At 31.3% G+C, this 23,830-nt stretch overlaps 1 protein-coding gene across 1 annotated transcript in view; it reads right to left on the reverse strand.

Moving 5' to 3' along the window:
- LOC117176603 (pleckstrin homology domain-containing family G member 5-like) overlaps positions 1-23,830 on the reverse strand; it is a 447,084-nt gene that overhangs the window by 10,459 nt on the left and 412,795 nt on the right. Inside the window, exons 8-14 of the mRNA XM_033366856.1 lie at positions 17,580-17,729; positions 17,249-17,509; positions 10,542-10,793; positions 7,910-8,118; positions 5,416-5,589; positions 2,690-2,898; positions 959-1,185 (exon numbers count right to left, since the gene is read on the reverse strand). Of these exons, the coding sequence (XP_033222747.1) occupies positions 959-1,185; positions 2,690-2,898; positions 5,416-5,589; positions 7,910-8,118; positions 10,542-10,793; positions 17,249-17,509; positions 17,580-17,729 (1,482 nt within the window). The remainder of the gene's footprint in view (positions 1-958; positions 1,186-2,689; positions 2,899-5,415; positions 5,590-7,909; positions 8,119-10,541; positions 10,794-17,248; positions 17,510-17,579; positions 17,730-23,830) is intronic.

Consider the following 23,830-nt stretch of genomic DNA (forward strand, 5'->3'; position numbering starts at 1 on the left):
CGAGGGCGCATACTTTGAATAAAATGTTTGTTATCATTCTCTTGAAATAAATGTGTTTTTTTCTTGAAAAAATACCGGTTTCATATGTATACACCTGGTACATACAAGCAGACAGACATTAGGTCGCTTACCAATCAGCATTTTCATAAGTCAATTAACGAAATCAAACTAAAAAAATAACTATTTTTAGCCTAACTGAAAAAATTGTTTAAAACATTCAGATAAAAGTTCTGGGTCAAACATTGTTAATTGTTTAAATAATTGCAAATTGTCTTCCACAAAAATATCACTCTTAACATTCATTAACAGCATAATTAATTCTAGAAAATAGTAACTTTTGAAGATTCACAGGAGAAAGAATTGTTTGAACAAATAAAAATTATCTAAATAATTGTAAAATATCGTTAAAAAATATATTGCTATTAACTTTCCTTAATTTTGTCATTAATTCTAGAAAATAATAAGTGTTCACGATTCGGTATTTTTCGGGCATCATACAACAGGGTTGTAGTGACCAAACTTAGTACAAAAGAAGTTAATAAGTTCTTTTTTTATTTTTTCGAAAACCGAGCTTTTCACATAAAAACACCATATTGTTTTTAAACTTTCGAGAGCACGGGTTATTGTTGACTGATTTGAAAAATTAGCGAAAAATTAATGGCTTTTTCCGGAAAATGCACATTCGGGGAGATCGATTACCAAAAATGGAAAGTCGAATTCGGACCACTCTAATGAGCATTGCTGTCACTAGGTTGTTCTAATTTTGAAATACTGATTACAAAACATTTTTCAAAATTTTCTTCTCAAATTTCAATTAATTAATTTGCTTAATACTCTTTAAACTCGCATAATTTAATCTTAAAATCAAACCATTAGAAATGGTAAAATTTAAATCATCTTGTAGAGATAATTTCCCAGGGAAATAATATTTATGAAAATAAATGGCGATAATAAAAACCTTTTCTTCCGCAATGCTGCTTGTGGATGGCATTATCTGTGAAGGCTCCAACCTTCTTCTTCTTTCTTCTATCGCTTCCGTGTCTAAACTTACGGCCGCTTGAAGAGTTTGTGTTACTGATGCATTTATATGTCTAGTTTTTAATAGTGGAGGATTTCTAGATTGAGGTATGGCGAATGCTCGTCTCAAAGCTCCTCTCGGCGGCGAGGGTGGTGGATACGAAATACCTGTAGACGTGGAATATGAATTTTTATTCTCTCAAAAATTCCACTCATTTTTAAATAGTGTATATATGCAAAACTTAGCAAGGAGTTATTAAATATAGTTTAAGAGGAATTAAAGTTTGCAGAAATTTAAATTAGAAATAGAGATATATTATATAGAAAGTAAGTTTAAGGTGACACCTACAAGATTGTGTTAATTGTGGAAAAACATAATTACTTACAGTTCAGAAAATATTTGTGCTATTATGAAATACATATTTTAAGAGCAACATGGTCACTCGAAAATTTAAAAAAGTTTAATGCAGTTCTTTTCAAAATTTGATTGAATGAAGGGTGACGCAACCGAAAGGGCAGTGCTCTATTTTGGTTAAAAGTGAGATTATTTACACAAAAATCAGATTCCTAAGCTTCTTTTAATTGTCAATTATAATTTTAATCACCCTCTAAAGTTAACTAAGACCACAAGTGCTTCGAATGAATAAAAAATTTCCTCGGAACGTGATCATATTTTTCATTAAACACTTTTTTTATGTTCATTTAGTAACTCAATTACGAACAGTGGAATTCTTTGCTTTCTTAAAATAAAAATTGGATTTTAAAATAAAACTCTTTTGTTTGTATAAATTTCACCACTAATGGATTTTGAGAGCATGTTTTTCCTACTTCTAAATAGAAAATTTAATTTTTGGAGATGTTTTTTGTCTTATGACACATCGGGAAAATGGCGCTTGTGCCCTTTAGTTGTGCCACCCTTCAAATCAGGGATCGGTTCCTTGAAATTTTAGATAATTGCACAATGAAGCTTAGAATCTAATCTAATTGTTACGAAAAAATCCCACGATTTGAATTATTTCTGTTAAAAAGTAAACATTTGAATATGTATCAAGTAATAGTGTAATAATAATAGTGTAAGTAATAGTACTGTATGAAGTTCTAATAATGATGTTTTTATGTAAAATTTCAGTACTACTGTATGAACTTTCATTAGAACTAATGGTGTTTCAAAGGATCTACAAACATTTATAACTTTCATGAAATGTTATTTGAAGTGTATATTCATGTAAGTGTTGTTGGCGCATTCAGAACTGTTTGTCATGCACATCTCATAACAATAATGATTTTACTAAAAATTATTCAGCATTCAAAAATAAATGAAACATAAATCTCGAAATATGTTTCCCTTCAAAAAATTATTAGTTGTCATATCGAAGACACCAATTTCATTGGTGAATTTTCACCAAATATAAAATATGTACGAAATAATTAATGAAATTATAAATATAGAAATGATAGATTCAATTTAGCAGTCAACTATGAATTCATGCTCTAAAATATCAATATAATAATATTTATGTCTTACGCTCTTTTTCTTGTAGCACAAGAAAAGACGCAACTTTACGCTTCCTCGAAAGAAAGTTCTAACTGGGGGTTTTATGAGTTCAAGCTCACTAATCATTCAGTTGAACGTTTATGTTTTATTTTTGTTAATAATTACTTGAGAAATTACCCCGATGCCCAGGCGAGAGCAGAGTGTCCTTACTCTTGGTTATTTGTGGCACGATCAAAAGAGAATTCGGTGGGGTTGCTGAAACTGTGGATGTTTGTGGCGAAGTGGCTAGTGTCAAATTCGGCAACGATTGACCCAGTCCTGAATATGCAGGGACCTGGACACTCAAGGTGTTCGGTGTTGGTGATTTGCTCAACAAGGATCTCCTGCTTGAAAAGAAAAAAGTAGGCATTTTTATTCATTGAGTACCATTTCATTTTTGAACACTTAAATATTTTCTACTTTAAAATTAGCTTTATTACATTTGACGGTGAAATTGCAGAAAACGTCGATTGTTTTATATTTTTCTGATATCCACTACTTTTACGTATATTTTTGTCACTCTAAACTCGAATATAATCGAAAAGTGTCGCCTTCTAAAAAGTTTCCCGCTGTATCGCCCACGTGGCAACACTGATTATAGTCAGAAATATTCCAAATTATATTTCTTGCGTGATAATAATTTTATCATAAATTTAATTATTGCACTGCACTATAATCATAAAACTGCACATTTGGAGTCATTAAAGAATGTTGAAAGAATATCTGTAAATTTTTCAGATTTTTCCTAACGTCGACCGCTTTCTGTGAACAGGTGAAAGTATACGCTAAAAAGGAGGCTGAAAACCCCTGTTTTTTGGGATATTTTGCCCTCTGACTGTTGACCAAATTTGTCTAGGATAAAAGTATTAGATTGTTGAATTGAGAATACATTAAGATTTAAGATATCGAGCCTGGAAAAGGAACTCCTTTAAGCGGCGGGGTGTGCAATTAACACCCCTCGCCCGGTTCACACCGAATCCATTTTCCAGGGCCTCAAAAAACATGGCATAAGTGAGATTTAACTAAGTCGAAGACGGACGATCTTTTAGAGGGTAAAAAAGCTCGATATCTTGAAAACAGTAAAAGAGCGACACTTTTTTGGCCAGATTCATGTTGATTTATAATAGTTGAACAGTGATGCACTTACAATAATGCATTTTTCTCCACATACCTGAAACATTTTTAAGGCTGTAGCTATGTGTACCGAAATGTTGGTACAAATAAGGAGATTTTTTCGGCGCGAATAGCCAAACCTGCAAGAGGACTATTTGTACCGAAATTTTGGTGTAAATATCCGGATTCTTAAGTATTCATAGACGCTGTCCTTTTATAATGAGTAATAATGCAATTCATGCAAATTTAGGAACTGAAGTACTTACCCCACTTTCTGTACATCAATTTACACAGACAATAAGGATTAAAATAAATAAGCAAAGGAAAAAACTGTTCAAAATTTATTGTAACAACGTGTAATATAATAAATGTGTACTGCAGTACCTTGCCAAATAAATAAGAAGCTTCTTGTTTTGCAAATTAGAAAAAAAAAATAGAAAATGCAATACATCAGATAAATTAACCTATGCAAATATTTCGCAAAATAAATTAGTAGCAATTGGCATCGAATTTAGCTAATTAATAAATACAAAAGCGTCATAAATAATGTGCGCAAACCTTAACTGTGCAATATACCTATGTATACTTGTTACATCACAGCATTACAATAGTTTTTTTACTATTTATCTTAAGTGGAATAAAAATTTCCTCATTCCAGTCTTTTATAATTATTATGCAAATATTACATTTAATGCAACTACTTATAGTTAATAATTTGTGACTTAGTTTTATGTACCATTCTTATATGAACAGAAAAAGTTATTCAAGCATTCATATGCTGTAAATTGCACTGCATTTACCACACTGAGTTATTTTAACGAAAGTACGCAATGTTAAAGCGCTGAAAACAAATTTGTCAGTATTTTATTTTGAAGATATAAAAATATTGTTTGAAATTAATATTCTCGACAAAAGAAGAGATTACTTGTAAAATCTTAAAAAGATTTTCAAATACTTCAGTTTCCCTATGGTATTTCCTTGAAATAGGTTATATTTTTTTAATTAAAGGATATTTATCTACCAAAATATGTTCTACAACTTGAAATAAATTTAAGAAGCGTTTCAAAAACGAAAAATTCTCAAACAAAATAAATATCTAAATTGCGTAATGCGTCTTTAAATAATTATATTCCAACAAAAAAGAGTGGAAAGTCGAAAGCGATAAATCTACGTGCACTATGTTATTATTCATAGTAACATATCAATGGCATTTTGTTTTTGCTTTCTTCACTACAATTTAAATTCTAAGTCTAGTTTTTAAAACACAGCAAATAACGTTTATTTTTTAGGGCAACAAGCAATTCAAAATCTGAACCTCTATCTATACGTACTATCGCATACGTAAAACTTAATTCTTGAAAGAAAATAAGGTAATATTGCAAAAGAAAAAAAATTAGTAACACTACAGGCAAAGTCCAGATTTTACACTATCGCTCTACCAATCTAAATTATTAAATCATTTATTTTGCTGGTTTTAAAAAGTTGAGATTTAATTCGTAAAGGACGATTCTGTATTATAATTTGTACAAAATACGTAAGTCTCTGCAATATTACAATTGATCTGTTATTCTGAATATCAGAAAAAATAAATGACTAACAATAGTTTTCAAGTTAATTGAATATTTTTGGAAGTGGATTGCAACTTTTCTTGTTGCAATTAAAATTGTAATCGACAACTGCCTGTCACCGTTGTAAGTAAGCGACATCAATAGTAAAAAGAGGAAGAAATCGTTTTTCCCCTGATTTTTCACCTGATTTGGATGGCTCTAGTACTGTGACCGGATCCAATTTCACCGCCTTCCTCGGAAGAAACGCTGGAGGCACGTGGCGGTTCAGTCGTTTCCACACTTACATTTCTGCTCGGATTGTAACTTGGTAGAAAACTGCTACTGCTAGGGGATGCACCCTCCATTTCCATACTTCCACTGCAAATGCAAATGCTACTTTTAATCGATGAAAGAGAGGTAGTTTCATTGATAGGATAGCCAAGGTACTAATCTAGGGTCTAAGAGACAGAGTTAAATGAATCGGGCAAATGATATCAAAAATAAGAAATAGTATATTATGCACCAGGGGGGGGGGGATTTATCTACGAGAACTGAAAAAATAAACGAGACGTAAAAAGTCCCCTCCCCCATTAGCGCATAAGGTATTCTTTATACCAAGTGCATGATTTCAGACCATTTTTGTCAAACAGGTATGATTTTTGCTCATACATGAAAAAAATAAGTTTGATAAAGTTTACGGAACAGTTTAGTCAGACTCAGAAAGGTTTGGTTATACCATGTGATGAACAATTTTTACTGGATGTTTAGAACTTTTTCATAGTATTTAAACTCCGAGGCGGCATAGCTTGTACTGGCCAGCAGGTTGTAAACTCCATATTAGAGTTCCAAAAAAAGTAAATTGGAGTAGAGGAAAAATCTGTTAGAACAATTTAAGAAAAAAAATGTTTTATACGACTGAAATCTTTTCAAAACAAACACAGGTTCTAGACTTGAAATCACAGAATCTCTCGGGGATGAAACATGTTATTTTTAAAGGAAATTAGACGATGTGCATTATTCTTAAAAAACCTACCCTTAAATTTGTTGCCGATTTTTTTCTTTGTTAAATTTGTGCTTTGATAAGGAAGAATTCTTATAAGTTTGATTTTGGGTAAATAACTTTTGTAGCCAGGAGAATTTTTTTCTGACAATCAAAGTTTCTACTTTTTCTTAGAAACAATGACATACGAAAAAATGCTTTCTTATTCTTTTGCGTTATCTTTCATCGCTTACGAAAAAAATTCAAAAAGTACATTTTTAGGGGAAAAAAATTCTCCAGTCCTTAAAAATGGTTTAGCCCGAATAATGCTTATAGATACCTTTTTTATTTTTTCGCATATTCTCTTACAATTTATGCTGATATAAGAAAGAAATCTTATCAGCATCATGCGGAATAACCCATTTTTGAGACCGGGAGAATTTTTTTCCCTAAGAATGTAATTTTTTAATTTTTCTCGTGAACGATGAAAAATAACGCAAAAGTGCAAGAGAATTTTTTCATCGAACTTTCCTAGATGTGCAAACTTTTATCTTAAATTTTTTTCGTTTCTGTTATTGTTTCCAAGCAAAAGTAGAAAATTTGATTGTAAAAAATATCTTCTGGCTGCAAAAGTTGAGGTTGGGTTTTTAAAAAAAATCGACTTTTAATTTTTTCAGAATAAATGTAATGTAAAACAATACATATGTAAAATTTACAAATTTAAAATGAGTCTAGTTTTCTATATTTGTAAGTGGAGGAATTCATAGATTTTTAATTTTTGCAATTAAATTTGTGTACAAAGATATTATTTTGAAATGCTAATATATACTAAACATTTCCGAAGATTTACGTGATTCTTTCACGTGAGCCGAAATTACACTTTAAAGAAATAAAGTGAAGTAACGGAGAATTCAGTATTTAAATTATTCACCCCTACGAAAAATTGGCATTTTATTGCTCGAGTACAGAATTCTATTAAGGCACGAGTCTATTTGAATAGAATGTGAGTGTTAGTAGAAAAGGTAAGAGGACATAAAATATTGTACCTTGTTAAAGAACTACGAGTCACTGAATTCTTTTATTAAAAAAAATTAAAATTGTAAAAGATCTGACTGTTGTTGATGTGTGTTATTACTAAATGTATTGTTCATAGAATAGAGATAACACTGCTACAATGATCATAACTTTATTTCATCTTAGCGGGAAATTTGCTTTCTTTGTAGAAAATATCGCATACTCTTCATACTCGTAATAAACAAGATACTTAATAAAATATAAATATAAATTTCGTAACCAGAAATTGCGCTTAAGATATTCAAATTAAATTTTACACTGCTTTGAAGCTATCTTTTCACTCACAAAATGGAAATTGTAAAAAGTGGTTCTCGCTCTGAGAGTTAGGTGATACTTATTAAAGCGAATAAGAATATGATAACAAGACCAAAGATTCAATCAAATTGCGAATGTGATTTACTTAATGAAAATAATACAATCATAATATAAAATTTGTTTTAGTTTGAATTACAATTTAAAACAAAGTGTTCAAATAACGTTGGATTTAGAACGACATCGTTTCAACGAGCACTTGGAACGGTTGTTAAACTTACGAGCACATTGCTTGCTAAATTTTAGATGACAATACAATTTAACAGCCTTCATCGTAAAGTTCGTTGATTTTCGGGACCCTTAATAATAATGAATAAATATGCTATAACAAACCTATGGCTGTGAGCAAGACTGCTAATACGGGAAGCTCTACTGCTGCCGCGAGGCGTCCTGGGAATTCCCTCGCCCTCTTCCATTTCAAAATCACCGTCTCCCAAGAACGTGCTAGCTTGTCTGCTAACTTGTCCGAAAGTACTTCCCAGTGGTGGCAGTTTCATCAGAACGAATTGTTGTTGAGCTTTTCTTATAGACTCCATCCAAGACTAGAAAGATTATATTTGTTGAAAACCTTTTTCAGTGGAATAAAGAGGTCAAACGAAAAAGTTCTAAAAGTTCATATTATACTTTTCAGAATTTTATATATATTTTTTATTTCAGACTGCGAACGTTAAAACCAGGTCTTAACTTCGATGGCGCTAAAAATATAGGGACGAAAGTTACCTTTCAGAAAAAGTACCTCTTCATCTTTGCATTGAAGAAATAAAGAGTTGAAAAATGGTACATTCAGTTTAAAATGGTACAGTTTCAAAATAGAAGCACCTTAAATAGAATCAAGTTTGATTCAAAACGCTTAAAATTGATTTATAATGAATACTCAATGTAAAAAATAAAAATTTAAATTATTAAAACAAACAATAACAATCATAAACAACTTTTAAATTGTAATACTTTGAAAGATTTAAATTTGAAATTATATAGTCATACTATAGAAAAGGCTTCCAATTCTTTATTGTGAAAATTCACGCACTCAAAATTTGAAATGACTATAAAGACGATTATTATTTTTGCCTACTATTATTTTTATTTTCCATTATTTTGTTTATCTCATGCAATTTTTAAATTAAAATATAAAATAAAACTATTATTGATATATCATTTATTTATTTTATAGTATCTATTATTGCATCTATTATATCTATTATTATGAAAAATAAAATAAAAGAAAAACAAGAACAATATTTTTCATGATTAATGAAAATTGTTATGCTAACTTCATAAATAATATATAATATTTTTGTATAGAACATAGACAATCATTGTGTTACATTTTTGTTAAAAAAACAGTGAGACCCTTCAATAGCGTTCCGTTCTATAGGCTTTCCGAAAATTGACGTCGCGCCGCGGATAGGAGTTAAAGGAACTGCGGGGAGTGTGTGGTGCTCACACAGACGTTCTCAAATAAAAGCGTTTTCAGCCGAAACGGCAATCTATTGAGTTATTTCCTCATCACTGCTAGCCCCAAAACCGGCACAATAGAAGTGTTTCACTGTACCAATTTCCGATGAAAAACACTAAAATAAAGCCAAATTATTGAAGGAATTTAAACCTTCTTCAAATTATAATGATTTTTGTTTCAAAACTTAAATTTGGGACGTAAAAAATGAACGGAACTTAAAATTGAAAATAGCCTTCTTTTAAATCTAATGATTTTTAAATACAAGTTTCAAATTCCGATGAAAAACACTAACTCTGTAAATTTCATAATTTAAAACAACAATCAGTGGAAATAAATCTAATGATTTTTGTTTTAAAATACCAATTTCAAGTGAAATACAACAATGACATAAATCTATTGAAAAATGGTAGATATTTTTGGAAACCTAAAAATCTTATATTAAAAATACCAATAATTTCTTACGAAAAACATTACCAAGTCATTACAGAAAATTGCTCAGAATTGTAAATCTTCTTTGAAATCTAATGATTTTTGCTTAAAACAACCGATTTCTTGTTAAAAAAACTTTAATAAAACTCAAAACTGTTCCCAAATTGCAAATCTTGTTCGAGCCATAATGATTTTTATTTAAAAACACCAATTTTTGCTGTAAAACGTAAACGCACGTAACTTTAAATTGTTCAAAAATGATGAATAATTTTTTATTACAAATGACCATTTCCATTGTAAAGCGCTAAAATAACATAAAATTGATAAAAGCAGAGAAAAAACTAAGTCAACGTCTACTTTTGATAAAATTTAAATTTTATTTGCAACGTTATAATTTTGTATTAAATTCTTATTAAAAATGATTAATTTCTAGCGAAAAGCACTATATCATAAAACATGTATAATATATTTAATATTTTATCAGATAATTTTAAAGTTTCATTTAACCGTGCAATAATATTAAAAAGCGCACATTTTTCAACAACAATAACTATAATATAATAATATAATGTTTTCAAACTAAAATTAGTTCAGATCACATGTTTCGGACAAAAGTGTTCTCTAAGAGAACCAGCATAATGAAGCAATAATATCATCTGTTATGTTTCGCCCATAGGAAAGGTTTATGAATTTTCAAAAATATAAACAGATACACACATTTTGCTCGCTTTAATGATTAAATAAATAACAGTATTTTCAATCCCCGCTGTATCCGTATATTAAGAGATACCGCTGTATCCGTATATTAAGTGATATACTTCTTTAATTTGCATGACTTCTATTTGAAAGTGTTAATTTTCAAAACTTTTCATTTGTAAATTGTCTAATTTCGAATTTATAAAATTTTAGAAGATACTGTTTTAAAAGCCATTCGACTTTATTTCATATTCGGAATTGCTTCATATTTGACAAAAAATGAACGACAGGAAAAGAGTCATTTTATCTATTCAGTATAGTGTAATTCTAGCCGGTAGTTACTTTTTAAATTTTTTGTTTGAAAAATAATGATTTATTACTTACTTTTGCTAACTTTGGTTCACCAGCACTTAGCACAAGAGCCGCAGACGCTGCTCCGTATTCGTTTAGATACACCAAACCCAAACTGGACGGTTCTTTGAGTTCGTGTACACGAATTCGATCCACGACGTAAGGTTGCCGAATTATTTTTAATACACCACCACTAATTCCGGTGTTACTGCTCGATGAAGCTTTTTTGGTCGATGGTTTGCAAATTAGAAGCATATCCGTCAATAAAAAGATGTGAACCTCAACCTGTACATTAAAAATGGATCTCACAATTAGCAGTAATTCAAAATTTCGAAGTTTATTTTATAATTTAAGAAATGTAAATTCGACTAAAATCAAATTCAAAATACTATTTATCGTCCAATAATCAAGTTAATCTATAGAGATTTGGAAATAAAAGAAGGAGAAAAATGAGAAGTCAGCCAACCAAATCCTCTCCCTTCTATTTTAATTATTCCTTTCGTATTTTTATTTTTATTATTAACATATCACAATGAAACGTTACCGAAACGTTGGTAAATATGGTCTTTTCTTGTGCTTTGACAATAATAAAAATAAAAAAAGACGAAAGAAATGAAAAAATAGAAGGCAACGGTAAATTGCAATATGCACTGAAAGAAATGAATTGCTGGTACAATCATATTGCGTGTTAGATGAGCCATGGATATGTCTATTCCAGCCATACAGATTGCTGATCTAACCCGCAATATAACTATATCAGCAATTCATTTCTTTCAGTGTGAGCATTTCATGGTGATTGTCTAAACTTGCTCGTTGGATTCTTAGTTTTATTTTCAGAAATTCTATACATTACTTTTATTTTATATTCGTTAACACTGTTCTTCCATGACAATCAACGAGACAATCATTACTACTCTATGTGTAATTTCAAAAGATCGTAAGTCTAACTGTATCAACATTGCCTGACTTTAACCCTAGAATATTAACTATACGTCTCCGGGACGCAGCATGAAGTTAAAATGGACGCGATAGACGGTAAAAGTCCCAATTTACAATTATTGTAATTCACAAATTACAATTTATAAATAAAGTGTATGTTTCCAATCGTGTGTTGTGGATATATTTATTTAACCCTCAGCCTAATAATATACAGGTCACCATACTTGTAAAACTTAATTTTAGCAGGTTTTAATGATATATAGAGGAGAGTACTCGAATATGAGGTATTCTTGTAATATGAGATAGCGGGGTAACTTGTAGCCCTTGAACAAAGAGTAATTTCGTGGTATAGTCCATTTTTCATTGGGCTTCTAAAGACTATAGGCGGACTTTTTGTGAAATCGATGGTGGTCGAGTTCTTGGAAGGTAATTCTTTAAACCCTATTTATTATTCGTCAAATATGTATTTAGCAGTAAAGTTTGCCTGGAGTGATGGGGATTGAATAACTAAGTAGGAAAATATCGATAGTGTTGAAGTTCTTCATTGTACAGGTCAGACATAGCAAGTGCATAGTTGCACGGTGTGGTTCTCATAATATGAGATACCTGTGGTTTTTATAACACTGTGGCTGCGCGGAGGAAATTGATTACAAAAGTGTTTGTGACTAGTGCAAAAACTAAATATATCTAAATAGCAGTAAATTTATACTTCGGAAACATAGAATAAAGTTCTTCATTAAAAATAATACTTTATTTTGCATTTTATTAGCTATTTCCTGCGGTATCTCATATTATGCGAATAGTTTGATGAGTTTGGAAAAGCACTTTTCTACATTTCTTGTATTTTCAGAATAAAAAAATTTTGTAATAAAATTCTTTATTTGAGCTCCCTATGGCAAACTAAATTTCCTTTAAAATTACCTATATTACTTTTACATTTAGTACATAGAATTCCGACAATCACGCCAAACAGAGTTGGTATCTCATATTTGGGTACACTCCTCTACGTCTGCGAGACATATATTTAGTAACAAGCAATTTTTATTTTAGTTACTATTCTAGGGTTAATGCATTGGTACTACTTAAAACCAATCGTGCCTGTATTCAAATAACTTATAACGAATTCGGTTATCCTACACTGGTGCACTCCAAGAGCACTCCGACCTGCACCGAAATGAGTCGGAGTGAGAAGGAAGAAGTAAGAAGGAACAGGTCGGAGTGCCTTGGAGTACACCGTTGTTGGATAGCCAAATACGCTATTATACTACTTGACATCCAAAATAGCGCCTCAAAAAACCGTTTACAATTTGCCGCCTTAATGCCTCCCTTAAAAATACTTTTAACACTTGAAACCCTAATACTTGCTACTATTTACGTTTTGAAAATACCAAGAAAACTAAAAGTATAATTTAAGGGCATGTGACACAGCTAAATACCTATATTACCGACCTCACTTTATCAGTTCACTGAATGTTTTTTTGAACCTAAGAACTTTTTCTGTAAATAAAATATATAGCTGAAACTTTGGAAAATGTATTAGAGTACAATAAAGTACGCTGAGGTACTACATTTTGGTAGGAACTTCACTGAAAATTATTTCATCTTTTTTCTGAACCTCGACATTTTTTGAACGTTCGAACTTTTTTTACACATAAAATATCGGTCTCAAAATTTGAAAAATGCAAGAGCCGAAAAAAAACTACGTTTAAGCACAAAGCTTAATAATAAAAGATGTAAAAAGAATATTTCAACTATCAATTCCATCGGTATCAGCCGGTAAGGTTGTACACGAAAATACGAATCCTCTAGAGCCTCGCCTAGTGGCCGCCGGGGTTCGTATTTTCGTGTACAATGTTACCGGCTGATGCCGATGGAATTGATAGTTGAAATATTTTTTTTACATCTTTTATCATTAAGCTTTGTACTTAAACGTAGTTTTCTTTCGGCTCTTGCATTTTTTAAAGTTTGAGACCGATATTTTATGTATAAAAAAAGTTCGAACGTTCAAAAAATGTCGAGGTTCAGAAAAAAGATAAAATAATTTTCAGTGAAGTTCCTACTAAAATGCTGTGCCTCAACGTACTTTATTGAACTCTAATACATTTTCCATAGTTTTGAAAGGTCAAAACAAACACGCAAGGTGGCGCAACACCGCCATCCTCTCGCCGCTGAATGTATTAGTGTTTTGTTTTTACGCGGCTGACAGGTCGCCGCAAGTTTGCGACTTTCTCGTTCGTAGAGTATTCTTTTGAGTTATACGTTTTTTATGATGTCGTTGTATCACAAGTTTTGCAATGCATATCGTGACTGCTACTGTGGTACTTTTTCCAATTAAAAGATACAAAGTACTGTCAATGATTCGTGGAAGTGTATGAAAGCCGATGAGACGCATACTGCTAACGTTGAAGCAAAAATTACAGAACTGCTGCAAAAGAAAACTCAAAAGAAGACGTCTTATCTAAACTTTTTTACAAGTCAGGTACGATTGTTTCGTTTATTTAATTCTTATTTTGAAATGGATGAAAAAAAAGATATTTTTGTACAAGAATAATGATCGGTAGTGTTTTTCTTGAGATTGTCTGAAATTCAGTTCCTTTTTTTGCTATGCTATAGTGTATTTTGCTTTCATTCTCTAGAATTCACAAAAGGCAAGCGATAAGACATCAAACGAATCGTTTACGTCAAAACATTCTGAAGCTTTGCACGTTCCTGAATCTGCAGAGGCAGATAATGCAATAATAGGTATAAATACGAGGTGCTACTACGATATAATTATTTGACAATTTATTATTTTTTAGTTAATTAATACAAATAATTTTACAAATAAAAGTAATTTTTCATGTGTTTTTCAGACGTTGATGACAGTGAAATTGAAGGGAGTCAAAGTGATAGCAAGATTTCTATTTCGAATCGCTCTTACGAAACACCTGCACAAGATGCATTAAAAGCAAAAATAAGCCTCTCAGAGAAACCCGGAAATAAGCGTTGAATTCAGAAAAATTAAGAATTTGTATTCCTATTAATACGCGATTTTTCCTCTGTCTAAAAATCCGCAAACGGGAACCGAAATAGTACAAATCCTATTCCTCTCAATCGACTTAGTCAAATTTAACGAAAGCATTTATTTAACCTATTTTCCATTATAAAATCTTTTTATAACTTATAAATTTGAAAAATATTCAAATTTATATTGATTTATATTTTAATAATTTATTTAAGCGTCTTAAAAATTCAACAAAGAAATCTATGTAAATGTGTGAATTTAAATAATTTTAACTCTAGAGAGGCAGAGCTGAATTGGTGAGAATTAAAATTTCAGAATTTACATTCCGCATGAAGGAATTAAAACAACTTATTACACATATTTTGTGAACTTATTAGAAGGAATCATATAAAATCAAAATATGACCACTTCTGAGGAATAAAAAATATCTCTGCGAGGTGCGTTACCGGTACAATTAGAAGGAATTAAATATATTGAAAACACGTTCTCTTTGGGAGAAGAGAAAACTGTGTGTCGGTCGCTATGGAAATAGAAGTGAATAAGTTTAGGAGGTATCTTATTCTTATTGTGGCATTTTGGACAGATGGAAAAAATTGATCATTCAAAATAATAGAATAATCTTCACTTTTGCGCTGAAATCTGAAAATATTAATTTTTCTCTATTCTACGCTTATTACCAGGAACAGTTGGTTGCAGCGATTGAGGGTCTTGATTCTGGCCTGGGAGGATCTGTCTGTCAACAAAAGAACCTTAGTCGGTATCACAAGAATGGTATGATTTGCACGTGAAGGAGAGTCAGTATTTTTTGCAGGTATAACGTTACACTTTTTTTTCCTAATATTTATTTACTTACATTTTGAATTTTTTTTCAAGTACATAAATTCGATGCAATTGTATTTTAACATTTCAATTAATAATTTATACTTCTTTATTTGTTTTAATGGCAGATTGTGAAGTGCAATGACCTAAATTGTTGTGGAGATTGGAGAAGTAATGTAAAAGATGTTTTTCCATTGAGTGATGGGTTTTTACGACCTTCTTTCCCATTGCGTCGTACAGACGATGGCTTGCTTACCATTCCAACTCCACAAGATACTCATGCTGATGACAGTTTTTGCGATTTTTTTAAAGGGGATTTCTGGGTTTTAAACCAACAACAGACAGTGGAATGCCTATTCCATATGATTTTTATTGTCCATCAATCCGAAAAGAAATTATTGGTGAGTGTATTTTTGTTACTTCATTACGTAATGATTCTTTCACGGTATATAATGGAATATACTATATTTATATTAGGAAGAATCTGTCAGCATTGTGGTTTATACTATGCGTCTAAAAAACAAAAATGTTTACATGTCAAAGAAATTCATCATCAGGCAATCGATAAAAGACAAAAAGTAAAAAAGTACTAACAATAGGAAGAGGTGAACTACTTTGTGAACTTGATGAGTGGTTTGAAGAAGGAGATATCAGTGGAGAAAATTTAAATAGTTTAACTGAAAGTATTAAAAAAGAAGTTGACTTCACATTGCCTGTTATCCAAAATCTGCATGACTGGTTAGTTTCACCGTTTACGATAATAGACGTTTTGGAAGAATAAAGTTTTTTTCATACTATTTTCTTATCTTTTTTTAAATCTTTCTTTCAATGTAGTAAGGAAACCTTATTTGATTTTATAAGAAAAAAAGCTACGTAGCTCTTTAGGAGGGAGGGGAGGGGTGTGGCAAAAGTCTATGCTGCGTTACATGGGGGGAGGGAGGGGTTAAAAAAGTCCAAAAATGAGGCTACGTGATTTGTGGACAGCCCCTAACCGAGAGCGAAAAGTTGCTTCAACTGAGCTTTTCGCGCCGCAACCGTTTCGCGTGATCTCGCGTCGAATGCCAGAGGACCAATCAGAGCGTTTCATCACATAACCTCGTACAACTACACGTTTGTGGCATCGTCGAAACTGAGTTCGAATGATTTTGTTTTGCATTTGTCTGCATTTTTTATTGGTTTGGTGTGTTATATAAGAAACATTTAAAAGAATTTAAAATTAAAGAAAAAAACTGCAAAAGAGCAAATTGCGGGTCAGAGGGATCCATTGTAGTGGCGAAAACTATTTGAATGTCAAAGTACGACGAGAAAACAGTTCATTTGATAGTAAGCTCTGATTGGCTGCCGCAAGAGCGCCACTCGCGACCACTGTAGGCGGCTATTCCTTGCGTTACGATGCCGCATCGCAACCCTCAGTTGCGGCGCCGCAACGAGCTATTTGCGGCGATTGTAGACCAGGCTTTAGCCGCAAGACCTTATACTTACACGAGTTTCCGGCGGCTAACATTCAGGAAAGTTTTCGATTTTACAATATTCCAAATAAAGGCCTATTTGGGGGTTTCTGGGGGTGGGAAACACGAGGGTGACAGTTATTTTTTCTTTTCGACCCCCGCCAATCCCCCAACTGCTCAAAAACAACCCCCAAATAGGGTAAAGGGTGTATTGGGTAATGCTGAAGGAGGGTCAAATGAGTCATAAACAATTGTTTATAAGACTCATATGGATAAGTACCGGGAATCTGCTTATATAATAAATTGAATTTCCTTAAATTATTAGATTTGGGCAATAGTTTTTCGCAAATAAATAATTTTTCATATTTCTGGTGACTTACTTTTCCTCCAAAACGGGGTTTAACTTGATTTCAGCTCAATTTGAGGTTACTTATATGTATTGCTCTCGACCGTCTTACGTAAGATGTTGCGGCGCTCTAGAGTTTAAAAAATCTGAAAACTTTAAAATTGCGTAATAAATATATATCTACCTTGCTAGAAGCAGCGTCCCTTAATTTTAAATCTCCTTCCCGAAGAAGCGTTCTTAACGCATCTTTCGGGCAGCCAGGCATGGGAGCGGTTGTGATATCTAAACTACTATGCATCCTAATTAATTTTTCCAGTTCTTCATCTCTGGATTCAACGACATCGTAGCTTTCCAACCTAGAAGCGGCACTGGCTAATCGAGCTGTTTCTTCGCTTCTCTTTAAGGCAGCATTGACGGAAGCGACAAAATTATCCACAGATTTGATCTGTAATTTGAAAATTAAAATTTTATTCACCAAGAAAGTATTTAGAGAAGATCAGAAGAACATTTTTTACCATTATTGTCAGCTCCGCTCGTTGATCCTCGTTTTCTGTATTTTTATAAACAGCCTTAAGAAGCAGCGAATATTTTGTTAGCCTCTGCATTGGTTTTACCAAAATGTCTAAGAGCCTCAAGCGATTGCAGTCCTTTTGTGTTTCACACCACTATAACAAGAAATGTCGAGATATTTAATAAGTCAGCATTCATCACTCATCTCAGTATACGAAATCGCCATGAAGAGACTGTATATTAAATTTCATATACCGCATATTGATAATTTATTAGAAAAGGCAGATATTTGATCCTTACACAAATTACAAACAATTTTGGAAGTAATTTGCAATTAAAAATAATAAAGCATAATATTTTTGCCTAGATGAACATAAATGACGCTGGTTTTTAAGTGTAAAAGTTCAAATAAGAAAATAATCAAGAAACCTATCCCCCAAGCACCTGTACTCACGTTAAAATTCTTACATTCACAACGAATTAAAAAAAATTCCACCGGTGAATGTTATACTTTAATTATAAGTAAGTAATTAGTCGAAGAGTTTCAAAGAATTTGATGTTTTCACGCTCTCTGTGGTATATTAAGATTAATCTACGGTATATGCAATTGACTTTACTCACATGTATATTAGTGACAGTAATATTGACGTTTCAAAATTTATATTGCCCGCTACCTCTAAATTTTAAATATAAATTTTCTAAAGCAAAATGACGGCTCCAATATGGCGCCCAAAAAAATGATCAGATTTAAAAATCCTAAGTGTACCAAGAACGGCCCGACATTAATTTACCTGTACTACTTAAAATTCATTATAGACGGATTAAAATTACTTATACTACTTGAAATCCAAGATGAGAGACTCAAGAAAACGTTTATCACAAATTTGATTTATAATCCTCCGATACGAGAGTGTTCGAAGTCCTGGTTGGATCAGACAATACAAGCTTCAAGTTTGTAAACACATAGTCCCAGTTCAATTCCTTCTTTTATAAAATTGTTGTAGAATTTCAGCGCTCCGTTTTGTTGGCCCCTGAGAGCTTGTAAAATATGTTTTAAATTTCAATTTTGAAAACATTTACTTAAATGAGGAATTTAATTGCGCATCTTTCTTTTTTTTTATACAAAATATTATAGCTCCTGTAGTTTTCGAAATAAATTGAGAAAACTATTTTTCACCAAACCGAAATAAAATTTTTTTTTAGTTCAACTCGCGCTCAGTGACTCAATTTTGAGGATTTCGTAAAAAATGTACACCGAGTACGCTTTGTACTGTTCTTAAGGTAATGGTGTATGTTGAAAGTTCAAAGAGTTATAAAAAAAATATAATAATTTTGTTTCGTAGTGTCTTAAAAATTCCACAGTGATACTTTTCAGCGTTTGGTTAGTCGAGCGCATTATGATCAAGCTGCAAGTTCCAATGTGAAAGTTGTTTAAAAAAGAATCAAGAAGTTTTCTGGAAAATATTACTTCGATTGATTCAGCGCTTAGAAACTATAATTGTTCTACATCCACCTTATATTTTACTTTTCAAACTTATCAAAAAATGATAGTAGACGTGCCTTAAAGAAAATTTATAAAAAGAGAAACATTTTGCATAGTGCATTCTCCTTTGTTTTCCAAAAAATTTAAACCCAACCTATGCTTGTTGCGAAGTGGTAATTTCTTAATTTTTCTTTCAACAGTGCACATTAAAAAAATTGCAGAGCCTATAATAAGTGCCTGAAAAAAGTTTTTACGAGCTAAACGAACTTACAAGAAAGCAGTACTGTTTCCTTGTTTTCAACATGGATAATATACCAAAGCCAACTCGTGACAGAAAAAGATTAAGAGAAAATTCGAACACACGAAACATGCACAAACTTGTAGAAATAAGGTACATAAATTTATATTTAATAATAAATTAATACAAATAAGATGATGTATGTCTTTCTTTCTATTCAGCACGATAACTTTTGAAAAAATTAATTTATTAGATTGGCTTTCGGTACACTTTTTTAGTGTCGAAAACTAAAAGTCAAGTTCCTTAGCCAGCCATATTGGATACATATTCAAAAAGTGAGCGCATTTAAAAAATTTTTTAAGGCCACTTTTTTCAAGATTCAAAAATTGTACTCATGACATTTTTCCATAAAAAATTACCAGAGTTATAGCACTTACAAAATTCAGAATAATAAACGAAACTTGAAGCTAAATAAAGCACGATATGTAAAAAAGTCAAAAAAAGAAAAAATATCGTAACAACTTTTTAAATTTTTTCGAAAAATTGAAAATTCCTATTTTGACAGCAGAAAAAATAATAAGAAGCAAAAAATTCCATTTTTCGATGAAACTATGCAAGATACAACAAAAGATGGATAGATGAACATTGTGCAACCAAAAAAAATTTACAAATTTATTATTATTTCTTTTTTGATAGGACGCGTAGTTTTTGCTTTCTCCGTAAAAACAGCATTTAAAATAAAAAAATTAAATTTGTAGACAAACGACACCACCTGCAAAAAAAATAAAGAGGCGAAATTTGTTCAACCAGTAAAGATCTACAAATTTGTTATTAATCATTTTTTGACAGAATGCGCAGTTTTTGTTTTAATCGTGAAAACTAACAATGACGTTAAAAAAAATAAAATCTTTGAAAAAATGATGCAAGGTATGCAAACACATAAATGACAAAAAATTGTGCATTAAAAAAAGATCTAAAAATTTGTGATAAACTTTTGGTATAAGAATACATTCAAAATTAAAAAAATAACTTTTTGGAAAAACATTTTAACTAATAAAATTTCTCGCTTAAATTATACCTACACATTTTTTTCGAGCCACTTTACGCGAGGATGCGTATTTCTGGTTAAAATCGTAAAACATAACATTAAAAATAAACAAATTAAATTTTTCGGAAAAACGGCACCAGTTGCATTAAAAGTTTAATAACATAATTGTTTTTCTATATGATGCACACTTTTTAAAATTTTAAAAACAAGATAATAAAAAATACGTATGTTTCAATGCCAATATATATTATGAATTGTAATAATATTAATTTACGAAAATGATACATTTTTCATGGTAGCTCAGAATAAAAATTAGTGCGAAATAAGGAACAAATATTAAAGTAATCATGAAAAATCAAATTTGTACATTATTTTGCAATATCTGAATAAGCAGTACCAGCCTAAGGTGTAGAAATAAATGTAATATACATTTGATATAATAGTGTTGCACATAGTGTAGAAAACTTCACATTTTAGACAAAATCGAAGAGAAGAATGAGATGAGTGATGAGCATGTCTTCGTTAAAGTCGAAGGAGCTTTAACAAAAGATAATTCACAATCACCAACTTACAGTTGTCGACTTGTTGAATTTTAATTTTAAAAGGCCTGCGCAAAAATGTATGGGGGAAATATAAAGACCGAACGAGTATGACGAGGTAAATACATTATCGAGCGCGAAGCACGAGATAAATATATTATCAAGCGCAAAGCGCGAGAACTAACAATCGCGCGCCCTAGGCGCGCTCAAACATGTGAGCGAATTTTCTTTAGTACTTATTTAATTTTCATTGTGTACTTTCAACGAGCTACCAGTCGCACTCGATTACGCGAGCGCTGACTATCTTGCCAACGTGCGAGCAACCACAGCGCTGGAAGTAAAACAGTCATAGTTTTTAAACCCTGAATCAATCGAAGTAATATTTTTGAGAAAACTTCTTTATCCTTCTTTAAACAACTTTTCCACTGAAACTTTCAGCATGCTCATAATGCGCTCGACTCACCAAACGCTGAAAATTATCACTGTGTGAATTTTTAAAACCGTATGAAAAAAAATTATTATATTTTTTTTACATAACTCTTTGAACTTTCAACATACACCATTACCCTAAGAACAGTACAAAGCGGAATCGGTGTACATTATTTCACGAAATCCTCAAAATTGAGTCACTGAGCGCGAGTTGAACTCAAAAAAAGAATTAAATTTCGGTTTGGTGAAAAAATAGTTTTTTCAATTCATTTCCAAAAGTACAGGAGCTACTCAGAGGCCAACAAAACGGAGCGCTACAATTCTATAAAAGGTTATTGCACGTAACTCCTCAATTGATCCCTCAAATTACCCCCCAATTTAATTAAATCATGCGATCATATTTATTCTTAAACATTTTTTCATATGAAAAAATGGGGTTTGCAACCTTTACCGCTGGCATTCGAAGAAAGATTTTTTAAAATGGAAAATTCTAATTTTTCTGCATTCAAATCAACTTTTATACTTTGGTGATTAATGAAAATTAATGACTAATTCATGTTTAAAAATCTGCCAAATAGAACTGCGTGAAATTATGTAATCAAAGTTTTTCAAGTAATTTGGAAAAAAGATTCATAATGAAATATATTAGGAAACTTTTTTTATAAAGTACCATATAGAAATGCCTGAATAAATTTTGGAAAGCCATTTTAGGCATTAAATAACTTTGCGGGAATTATAATATACCGAGAATCTCACATACCTAAACATTTTTAATTACAATCATTTTGAGTATAATATTCAATTCCTTTAAATTTTATCTTAATTATTTTGCTTACAATAGTCTTTTTTAAAAACTTCTATAGGGTACTTTGTAAAAAAATTTTCTTAAAATATTTTATTATACATATTTTTTCCTAAATTACTTAGCCAACTTTAATTTCACAAATTAACGTATTTTTACGGTGGAGAATTTTTGCATCGCAGAGTTGATTTTGGTGGGATTTAATTTTTGTTGGCAATTAAAGAAAAAGAAGATAGGTAAGCTCAATTAATTTTATTTTTAATACTAAACTAATATGCCAAATTTAAAAATGTGAATTAATTGTTATGATAATTTCAGTGACTAATTAGGTAATTAAATGAATTGAACTTATTTACTCTTCAGTTTGATTTAATGGTACCATACTATTCATTTAAAATTTAGATTTTTTAATTTCAATAAAAAAAGAAAAACATGGCTATGAATATCGAACTTCGATATCTCGAATAGTTTAACAAATTTGTCCTTTATGCTATACCTGAATTTAAGTTTTTTTTACACTAAATGCATTTAATCTTTGGAAATAATCAATATATCAATAATTTCCGCAATGTGGATTGTGAATCAAGAACTCGTTCCCATAGATTTTCAGGTAAAATATAAGCCAAAAGTATGGATAAAAAATACATTATTGTCAAATAACTGTAAAAAGTAAAAATTTTCACCTGTGGGCACCTCTACAGTTTAATTCATCCAAAGGAATCACACAAAGCTTTAATGCGATGTCTGTAATAACATATTCTTGATAAATATTGCAAGAGCTTTTGAAATCACAGATAGTTCTTTAAATTTGAAAATTTATTTAAACTTTGAATATTGATTTTTTACACTAAATACGTTAAAAAATGTTGACCATTCAAAATATAAAAAACGTGTGCAAAATTTGTTGAGATATTTTTAGACATTTTTTTTTGTTGTAAAACAAATGACAGAAAGCAGGGGGCGGGGGGGGGGGCTTTTTTTACTGCCAACCGATGGTGCCTTTCTTCGACCCGTGGTTCTGAATCCGTGGGTGGCACCTGGACACGGGTTGAAGAAAGGCACCAGCGGTCAGCAGTAAAAAAAGGCCCCCCCTCCTACCTTCTGTCAATTCTTTTCCAACAAAAAAAAATGTCTAAAAATATCGCAATTTTCACAAAAAAATAAGACCATCACATTCTTCCGGGCGATTGAAAATAATTGCAGAGCCTATCCGTTACAGTTTGCAGTTTGAATCACTTTAATATTTTTATTAAGGCCATGTGATGAGTGTAACAGCTGATCAAGTCAGCCCTAAAATCAATTTTTCTTCACCCATATTGAAAAATAAAAGTTTAAATAACGCGGAAATTTTAATAAATATTAAAGGATCTTTTATGGCGTTGCAAAGAGTTGGAGGCAGAAAAAAGTTTATTTATGCAAATAATGATTATCGACGGACACATTCAGGTTTTACAGCCGAAGTTTGACTTTTAACTTTCTCTGACGGTAATCATGCAATCTGTTTTACCTACAGAGCCCTAGAAGTTCGATTCTATTTATATATCTATCTGCTGACAGCTAACTGCTTTGAAATAAATTCAGGAGATTGGGCTTTTAATATTTCCAGATTTCGATGCTGGCGATTTTCATGATTTGAATAGATCGCGCGCCTCTTGATATGCGTATATTTTGAGGTTATGATATTTCATGCATAAAATATAAATTATATAAATATTAA

Source organism: Belonocnema kinseyi, chromosome 7, assembly GCF_010883055.1.
Source record: "Belonocnema kinseyi isolate 2016_QV_RU_SX_M_011 chromosome 7, B_treatae_v1, whole genome shotgun sequence".
Taxonomy (NCBI): Eukaryota; Metazoa; Arthropoda; class Insecta; order Hymenoptera; family Cynipidae; genus Belonocnema; species Belonocnema kinseyi.